The 10247-nt window shown below is 42.8% G+C and overlaps 1 protein-coding gene across 4 annotated transcripts in view; it reads right to left on the bottom strand.

Annotated features, from left to right (window-relative positions):
• SHLD2 (shieldin complex subunit 2) overlaps positions 1 to 10247 on the bottom strand; it is a 93709-nt gene that overhangs the window by 53237 nt on the left and 30225 nt on the right. Inside the window, exons 1-2 of one of the 4 annotated variants that reach the window (XM_039911535.1) lie at positions 6018 to 6064; positions 5032 to 5252 (exon numbers count right to left, since the gene is read on the bottom strand). The exons of 2 other annotated variants lie outside the window; for them this stretch is intronic. In XM_039911535.1, the coding sequence (XP_039767469.1) occupies positions 5032 to 5107 (76 nt within the window). In that variant the 5' untranslated portion in view covers positions 5108 to 5252; positions 6018 to 6064. Of the gene's footprint in view, positions 1 to 5031; positions 5253 to 6017; positions 6065 to 10247 lie in introns of those variants that run through there. One more of the 4 variants, XM_029061404.2, reaches the window with a different exon arrangement.

The following is a 10247-nucleotide window of genomic DNA, read 5'->3' as shown; positions in this document are numbered from 1 at the left end:
AACTTGGTACTCCGTGGGGTCCAGGAAATGCCCCATTGCCCCACTCACCCCATTTGTAGGCCAACTGGGGGCCCTGAGAACTCCCCCCTACAATGATAGGGGGAAAAGCACAAAATCCTACCTGATAATCAAGTCTCCATGCCAGCATACCATTCATTCATTCATTCAATATTACTAATCGAGCGCTTACTATGTGCAGAGCACTGTACTAAACGTTTGGAATGTACAAATCGGTAACAGATAGAGACAGTCCCTGCCCTTTGACGGGCTTACAGTCTAATCAGGGGAGACGGACAGACAAGAACAATGGCAATGAATAGAATCAAGGGGAAGAACATCTCATTAAAACAATAGCAAATAAATAGAATCAAGGTGATGTACATCTCATTAACAAAATAAATAGGGTAATGATAAATAATAGGGTAATACCATAGCTAGGAGGTGGAAGCCCCACTAATGACAATGGAGAGGCATCTAACATTTCTTTGTCTCGTGCAAAACTGGGCAAAACCCAGAATTTTCTACAGGAAAATTCCTTCTCAGAAATACCGCTCCTACGTCAACAACAAACTCTTTCCAACATTGGAGACCTATATCTCTGAGATTCTAGATCACTGCTTTTAGGTCATTTTTTTAAATGGTATTTGTTAAAAACTTATTGTGTGCCAGGCATTGTTAATTAATCAGTTCAGGCTCTTAGAGTGAACTGTGGTTTGTGAAGTGCCATTTGCTACATCTCTCATCCCCGCTTGGAGTGCGACGAGTGAGTTGGTGGCAGGGGTGCAGTCCTTTGCCAGGTACACACAAAGAGCTTTTAAGTGAAGGAACCACCTGTGGTCAAAGCCGCTGGCCGCCCAGATTAGACAGGGATTTTTCCTGTCAGACTTGCCCACCTCACTGATCGCGGTACGCTGGTCTTAGCTCCAAAGCCTTCCACCACTGAAGGCGCAGCCCTAAAAGGCAGAACCGGGGCCAGAATCCAGGTCTCTCGATTCCGCGAGAGCTGTTTCTTTTCATTGATCCAGTATCAGGGCTTGACTTCAAGTAATCATGTCAGAAACCACATGACTTTGAGAGATTTAGAGATTTCAAAGGCCTGACCCTTTATCTGCCTTCATGAAAAGCGATCTATAAATGGAAGACTCGTGTGTTGCTTTTAAATGAAGGCAGTACCTTAAAAGGATTAAGCTCTAAAATTTTCCATCATTTTAATTGGTCTTGTCTTATGCTGTCGAGTCGTCTCTGACCCATGATGAGTCCATGGACACACCTCTCCCAGAATGCCCCGCCTCCTTCTGCCATCTTTCTCGTAATGGAACCATAGAGTTTTCTCGATAAAAATCTGGAGGTGGTTTAGCATTGCCTCCTTCCACGCTGTAAATTTGAGTCTCTGCCCTCGACTCTCCCATGCTGCTGCTGCCCAGGTGAGTTTTGACTTGGAGCAGATTGCCTTCACCTCGATTGCCATTGCCCAAACTAGGAATGGAATGGGTAAGGCCTCTGCCTGACTCTCCCTCCCATAGCTAAGACTGGTAGAGTTCTGGCAACTCTCCAGGTGCGACCCTGAGAGGTTTAATTAGTAATAATAATAATAATGTTGGTATTTGTTAAGCGTTTACTATGTGCCGAGCACTGTTCTAAGCGCTGGGGAAGACACAGGGGAATCAGGTTGTCCCACGTGGGGCTCACAGTCTTAATCCTCATTTTACAGATGAGGTAACTGAGGCACCGAGAAGTTAAGTGACTTGCCCAAAGTCACACAGCTGACATTGGCTGAGCCGGGATTTGAACCTACGATCTCTGACTCCAAAGCCCGTGCTCTTTCCACTGAGCCACACTGCTTCTCTGATAATAATAATAATTGTGGTATTTGTTAAATTTACTATGTACCAGGCACGGTACTAAGATTCAAGGTAATTGGGTTGGAGGCAGTCCCTGTCCCAGATAGGGCTCACTGTCTTAATCCCCATTTTCCAGATGAGGGAACTGAGGCACAGAGAAGTGCAGTGACTTGCCCCAGGTCACACAGCAGGCAAGTCGCAGAGCCGGGATTATAACCCAGTTCCTTCTGACACCCACTAAGCCATTGTACAAGGTAACTACTGAACTCCTACTAAGTAAAATGCACTGTAATAGCAGTAAGTAATTGTATTTACTCAATGCCCACTGAGTACACACAGGAAAGTACAAAAACATGAGACACATTGCCTGCCCACAAGGCACTTACTTTCTAAGAGTAAAGATACTGACTGGTACTTGTTAAGCACTTACTATGTACCAGGCACTGTACTAAGTGTTTGGATAGATCAACCAATTAATCAATCAATAATATTTATGGAGCACTTACTGTGTGCAGAAAACCGTACTAATGGTTTGGGAGACTTCAATAGTGGCTTACTGGAAAGAACTTGGGCTTGGGAGTTAGAGGTTGTAGGTTTGAATTCCAGCTTCGCATTTATCAGCTGAGTGACTTTAGGCAAGTCACTTAACTTCTCTATGCCTCAGTTCCCTCATCTGTAAAATGGGGATTAAGACTGTGAGACCCACATGGTACAACCTGACAACCTTGTATCTTCCCCAGTGCTTAGAAGAGTGCTTTGTACCTAGTAAGTACTTAACAAATACCATCATTATTATTATTGGGACACCTGTTACCTGTCCACAAGGAGCTTATAATCTAGAGGGGGAGACAAACATTAAAATAAGTTACAGATACGTGAGGCTGAGGGTGGGATAAATTCCAAGTGCTTACATGGTACAGATCCAAAAGCATAGGCTATGCTGAAGGGAGAGGGAATAGAGGAAATGGAGGCTTTGTCGGGGAAGGCGTCTTGTAGGACATATGGTTTTAATAAGGCTTTGAAGGTGGGGAGAATGGTGATTGACTGTATATGAAGTGGGAGGGAGTTCTAGGCTAGAAGGAATGGCTAGAACATGGGCTAGGAGTCAGAAGGGTCTGGGTTCTAATCCCAGCTTTGCCACTTGTCCGCTGTGTGACCTTAGGCAAGGCACCTCACTTGTCTAGGCCTCAGTTCCTTCATCTATAAAATGGGGATGAATATTGCGAGCCCCATGTGGGATATGGACTGTGTCCAACCTGATTAGCTTGTATCTATCCCTGCACTTAGTACAGTGCCTGGCACATAGTAAGCTCTTAAACAACTACCATTAAAAAAAAATGCGGTCAGATAGATGAGATGGAGGTAGGAAGGCTAGATGAGATTGAGGTACGGGGAGTAAATTGGCATTAGAAAAATAAAGTGGTGGACTGGGTTATAATAAGAAATCGGTAAGGTTAAGGTAGCAGGGGTGAGGCGATTGAGTGTTTTACAGAAATGGTATTTCTCTTTGATGCATACGTAGATGGGCAAATACTGGAGGTTTCTGAGGAGTGGAGAGAGGTGAACTGCGCGCTTATTTAGAAAAATGATCTGGGCAGCAGAATAAAGAATGGACCGGAGTTGGGAGAGACTGGAGGTATGGAGGTCAGCAAAGAGGCTGATATAGGAGTCAAGGTGGGATATAAGTCCTAGGATCATCGTAGTAACAGTTTGGATGGAGAGGAAAGGGTGGATTTTGGCAATGTTGTAAAGATAGAACTGACAGGATTCGTGACAGATTGAGTATGTGAAGTGATGAGAGAGATGAGTTAAGACTATTGCCAAGGTTGTGGGTTTGTGAGACCAGGGAGAATGGTGGTGCTGTTCAATGGTAGAAAGACAGGGGAAGGACAGTGTTTGGGTGGGAAGATGATGATTTCTGTTTTGGACATGTTCAATTTGAGGTGTCGACCAGACAGATATCCACATACAGATGTGCTGAAACAGGAGGAAATACGAGACTGCGGAGAAGGCAGAATACAAGCGGATACAGGATAATCAGGTTGGACACAGTCCCTGCCCCACATAGGGCTCGTAGCCTAAATTGGAGGGAGGAGAATTTAACCCCCAATTTACAGATGAGGTAGCTGAGGCACAGAAATGTGAAGTAACTTGCCCAAGGACACACAGAAGACAAGTGGCAGAGCCGGGACTAGAACTCAGGTCCTCCGACTCCTAGGCTGGTGGTCTTTCCACCAGGCCACAGTGCTTCCCTGGAAATAGGTAAGACAGATATAAAAAATTTACAAATGAGGTCATCAGAATTAATACGTGGACCGTCCAATTGATTAGACATAGATACGTAAATACCATGGGAAGGTATAAATACATAAATGCAAGAGGTGGCTGATGGGTTGATTTTGACTTGGGCTTTGGGATATCGGGGAAGACGTGTGGAAGGAGGTGGGGTTTTAGAAGGGTTTTCAAGGGGAGAACTGTGGCTTAGTGTAAGAAGGGGAGGGAATTCCCGGCTGGTGGCTCGAACGATGCTGAAACGATGACTTGACCGTGAACTTTCCTTTTCCAATATTGTGATGTGGGAATGGGGCACAGTAGAGGCAGCTGTTAATACCTGCCTTTTGGTCGTGCTGATAAAAACAAGTGCTAATTTACCAACAGGTGGCAGGGCGAATTACTGTTCTAGACGGTAACGTGAACTACAGAAAAACAAATGTATATTTTTCCCTCAGCTGCCCATGAAAGGAGAAAGAATGTTAAAAAATGCTGCGAATCCTCCATTTGCACTTCCTTGGTATACCATCAGGGGTCATCAAATAATAAAATTCTCCTCTAGTTAGTAACTTACTTAACGGTAATGATATTTTCCATTGGGATCAGCCAATAATAAAAGAGCTTCATAATTACTGAGAAGTAGCACGGCCCAGTGGATAGAATACGGGCCTAGGAGTCAGAAGACACTAATCTGCGTTCTAATCCCGCCTCTGCCACTTGTCTGCTATGTGACCTTGGACAAGTCCTTTCACCTCAGTGGCCCTCAGTTCCCTCATCTGTAAAATGGGTATTAAGACTATGTGCCCCATTCAGGACAAGGGACTGTTTTCAATCCGATTATTTTATATCTACCTCGGCGCTCAGTACAGTGGCTGGCACATAGTAAGTGCTTTAACGTATAAAACTGAAAAAACATTACCTAAATGCAGTGATCTAGAAGTCTGAAGTAGGTTTCCTTTGCTGGGAAGAGTTTGTTGTTGACAGAGTGGCAGCATCTGTATGAGGTAGACTTATCTTTGGAAGGGGAATTTCCTGAAGAAAATCCTGGATTTTGCCCAATTTTGCAGGAGACACAGAAATGTTCGATGCCAAGCTATCGTCTCTAGTGGTGCTCTCTCCTCCTAGCCTGTCCTCAATACCCTGGAACAGAGACCTAATTGTCAGGATTTTGTGTTTTTACACCCTGCTATCATCATAAGGATAGTTCTCAGAGTCTCCAGTTGGCCTAGAAGTGGGGTGGGTGTCCAACATGTTGATCTGTGACAAGAAGTATTAATATCTTCATTCATTCATTCATTCATTCATTCATTCATTCATTCATATTTATTGAGCACTTACTGTTCTCTTTTTTCTAACACTAGCTTGATAGCTGTGGCCACTCTTGAGGGCTACTGACCTGTAATTATTATTATTATTACTTTATTTGTTAAACGCTTACTAAGTGCCAAACACCGTCCTGAGTGCTGGGATAAGTATGACTTAATTAGATCGGTTACAGTCTCTGTCCTATATGGGGTTCACAGTCTAAGTAGGAGGGTAAACAGGTATTGAATCCCCATTTTCCAGTTGAGGAAACTGAGGCACAGAAGTTAAGTGACCTGCCCAAGATCACATATCAGGATAAGAACTCAGGCCATCTGACTCTCAGGCCCATGTTCTTTCCATTAGGCCATGTTGCTTCCCAGTTTATCTGCTCTATCTCCTCTTGCTTCCAGGACATACCCAGTTGGATGTCCTGTCAGCACTTCAAATTCAACACGACTAAAGTAGAACTCATCTTTCCCTTTAAACCACCTTTTTTCACTACTTTTCCCTTCGCAGTTGACAACCCCACCCAATCATCCCTATCTCAGAAGCCCTCAACTTCGGTGTCATTTTTGATTCCTTGTATCGTTCCAGTCTCACATCCAACCCAATGCAAATCCTGCTGGTTCTTCTTGCTCGGCATTTCCTGCATCGGCTCCTTCCCCTCCACCCAAACTGGTCTTGCATCGCTGGACTATTGCCAGACTGTGAGTCCCGTGTGGGACAGGGACGGGGTCCATTCTGACTGCACAATGCCTGGCACAGAGTAAGCGCTTAACAAATACCAGAGGCAGTGGCTCCGTCACTTGTCCGCTATGTGACTTCGGGCACGTCACTTCAATTTTCTGGGCCTCAGTTCCCTCATCTGTAAAACGGGGATTAAGACTGTGAGCTCCATATGGGACATGGACTATTTTCAACCTAACTTGTATCTACCTCAGGGCTTAGTACAGTGCCTGGCACATAGTAAGTGCTTAACAAGTACCATTAAAAAATAAACAAAAAACTCCACAAATATTATCAGCCTCCTCAGTCCAAACCCTCCCCACTGCAATCTGTATTCTAAGCTGTTGTCTAGATCATCTTCCTGAAGCATCACTTGGCCCTCCCCTCTCCTCAAAACCCTCCACTGGCTTCCTGTGACTTTCTGAATCCAACAAAAACTCCTCCCACTCTGCTTCAGGGCTTTCCACCACCATCAACTCATGGTCTTCAGTCTTTCCAGACCAAACTTCTATCTGTACCTGACTCGTGACTCGCCTGCCTCACGCTGTTCTCCCAGCTTGGAATTCTCCCCCTCTTCAGTCGGAGGGGCCGTGGCTCTCCCCACATTCAAAACCCTCAGAAAAACTTACTTTCTACTTTCTCCGAACCCTCAGAAAATCAGTCGAGCTTTCTCCAACTGATTTCTCAGCACCTTGAGTGATATTATCCCTTTAGCCAGTTCTGGCAAGTACAAACATATTTAAGCCCTCCTTAGTACACACAAACACATATGATTATGTGCACTTAATTATGCATTTTGCAGATCTAGTTTAAACTCTTTTTCTGTTTGTTTCCCCAGTTAAAGTGTAAGCTCCTTGTGGGCAGGGAACACGTCACTTCTTATTCTGTACTTCCCAGGCGTCTAGTACAGCACACCACACCACAAATGGGTGCTCTATAAATGCTACAACTAAGAAAAGTTGACAAACACTTCTTCCACCTATCTTTAGGGTTGCTCACTGCAGCTACAGCCAATGGGTAATAATGCCTTTAAATCCTGTATATCCTTTACAAAACTCTACTCTATTTGTATAAGCTTATTCTCCCAAATGCTTAGTACAGTACTCTTTTGCCCACAATAAGCACTCAATAAATATGCCCGATTGAATTAAATTTCAGGGGTCTTTAAGGCAAGGGGAATTTCTCTGATTACATTTCTACCAGACTACCTGCAGCCACATTTTGGCTTCAAATGTTTCACACAATTACCTAGAAATGCAATCCCCAATTACATCTTTGGAATGAAGAGTATGAAACTGGGTAAATGGTCAAGATAGGCACTTGAGTTCTTTGTTTTCACTGCTAAATGACACTTTGTTCCAAGGATGTCATTAAGCCAATAAAAACTGAGGTAAATCTGCTGTCCGCATCTCTATTTCATGGTTGCTTAGTTTGTATTTTATTCGATTCCCCACTAAGTTTCTAGTCAATATTTAGTAAAATAGAGTTCGGCGGCATTCTGGGAGGCATGGGAGAGCCAAAACTAGATCATGTCCTAGGTGGCCTTGAGAGGGGCATGAAGAGGTAGGTGGGATTTTTACAGCAAGTCTGTGGATTTAAGCTTAAACCAATATTGCAGAATCAGTTGACATTTTCCATTTTACAAAAACTTAGTTACGTATGAAACACGAGTGAATACTGAACTACTCCAGGGCAACCTGACGGTGTTGGTTACCGGGGGTTCTGTTCGGGAAGAATCAACCTGAGGGGTTGATCAGTTTAAATAGATGGGGACACAAATGAAGGAATGGGCTTTTTGATTTTGTAAAACCAGTTAACTCCAGCAAGTGACCAACTTCCATAGGTGGTCATGACTTTGCCAGCTTTACCAATCACTATGTCGTGATCATCGTCAACATCATCATCATCATCACCATAATAGATTGTAAGTCCCTTGAGGGACAGGATCTGCATCTAATTCCCACCTGTATCCTCTTCCCCAGAGCTTAGTACAATTCCTCTAAATCAAGTAAGTGCTTAATAAATATTACTGCTATTACAACAGCTCATAATGATAATTGTGTCATTTGTTAAGTTCTTACTTTGGGTCAATAATAATAATAATGATTATGGTATTTGTTAAGCGCTTACTATGTGCCAGACACTGTTCTAAGCGCTGGGTAGGATACAAGCAAATTGGGTTGGACACGGTCCCTGTCCCGTGTGGTGTTCACAGTCTCAATCCCCATTTTACAGATGAGGTGACTGAGACCCAGAAAAGTGAAGTGACTTTCCCAACATCACACAGCATACAAGTGGCAGAGTTGGGATTAGAACACATGACCTTCTGACTCCCAGGCCTATTCTCTATCCACTACGCAACACTGCTTCTTGCAGCACTGGGGTACTTGGAGGGCTCAAGTGCTGCAGTAGATACGAAAAGATAATCAGGTTGGACATGATCCCTGTTCCACATCTGGCTTATAGTCTAAAATCGGGGGTGGGAAGATCTTGAATTGAATCCCCATTTGTTTAGATGAGGAAATGAAGGCCCAGAGAAGTGATTTAGCCATGTTCACCCAACAAAGCTGGGAGTAGAACCCAGGTCCTCAGACTTCCAGGACTGTGCTATTTCGCCTAGGCTACATAGACTACAAGAACTCTGAATGCCAATATTAAAAACATGAGAAAAAATGTTTTCCATAAATACTGAATATAGAGGTGATATTTGGATAGAATCCTGTGCAGTTCAATTCAACAGAAATACGAATCAGAATGGGGTGAACGGCGTATATATTAGAGAATGCCAAAGATCCCAACTCATCCAAATACAGTTGAGCTACATGATAGCTATCAGTAAATGCTGAACAGAATTTACCTGGTTAGGTCTACATTTAGGTGCACATTTCACCTGTGGTATGAAGTCTTTCTTCTCCATAATGATTACAGGGAATGGACTAAGTAACTCACATATTTTGAAACCCTGGGCACATGGGAACTAATTTTGTTTTTGCTTCTCAAGCTCACTATCATTTCTGACTGGAAAAACCTGACCTCCCTCAAATACAGTTTTCCTTTTGTGATGATATAGCTCCGGATAATCTGAAAGGAATATAGTAAACTATAAACTAACATCATTCATACCAGTCAAGGACGTGGTTTCTAGAAAACAAGTTCACAGAAATTCTTGCATCTCCTCTACTTATGCGTGACACATTAAAACATTCTGCTGAGGAGTAATCGATTATTTTGAGAGATAAAGTCTAGATATCTTTTAGAACTTCTTTTCAGAAGTTCATTCATTGTAAATTATTACAACATGTAACTTCTTCCTTTTGTTGTAGAAAAAAAGAACAAAAAAACAACCGGAGAGTTTTGTCCTGATGAAGGTTTAATATCTTGGCAAAAACAGATTAATTCAGCCTTGACTTAAGGTTAATAGGTTGCTTTTACAGTTGAGTTACTTCTGTACGGTGTTTTTTGGGTCACTAAATACAAAGGGTTAATGCTTCCAGAGATACAGGATGAAACTTGTGCGCACATACCCATGATCCTTGTTAATAATTAGACCATTTTTCAGTTTGCAGACCTGGGCTTCAAGCGGGAAGACCAATACAATCCAAACCCTTTATCTATAAAGTGGTCAGAGTCTGACTGAGGGTCAAAGATCTCTCAAAACAGGACAAACTGCATCAGCAGGTTTCCCTGCACAGGTCACAACTAAAAATGCTACTGTTCCCAAAATCAATGAGGGGAAAAGAAAGTGCTTCTAGAGTTAATTAATCGTAAATCTCACCCAGACCTAAGGTTTGAATGCGGTTATTGCTTTTAGAGTTTGAAGAGTGATTTATGTAACCTGATCTCTGAATTTTTGAAATTATTTTTTTAAAAAACAACCTCCATTCAATAGTCAGCCAGTCACAAACTCACTCAGATTAGCTACCATCTTTAGTTATAGCACCCATGAAGTAAAATAAATCTACTAAATGACAGGGTAGGCTTAGGTCAGTAGGGAACTCTACTGGTGATTCTCTTCTTCCAATCTTAGTTTCCTTCTACAGAAAGTTTGCTTAAATAAGTTACATTGTAAAGTAACCTGAATTTGTGTTTATAGGAGTCATAAAA

This window comes from Ornithorhynchus anatinus, chromosome 3 (genome assembly GCF_004115215.2).
Source record: "Ornithorhynchus anatinus isolate Pmale09 chromosome 3, mOrnAna1.pri.v4, whole genome shotgun sequence".
NCBI lineage: Eukaryota > Metazoa > Chordata > Mammalia > Monotremata > Ornithorhynchidae > Ornithorhynchus > Ornithorhynchus anatinus.
The sequence above is the reverse complement of the archived record's forward strand: the minus strand, read 5'-3'. Positions and strand labels throughout refer to the sequence as shown.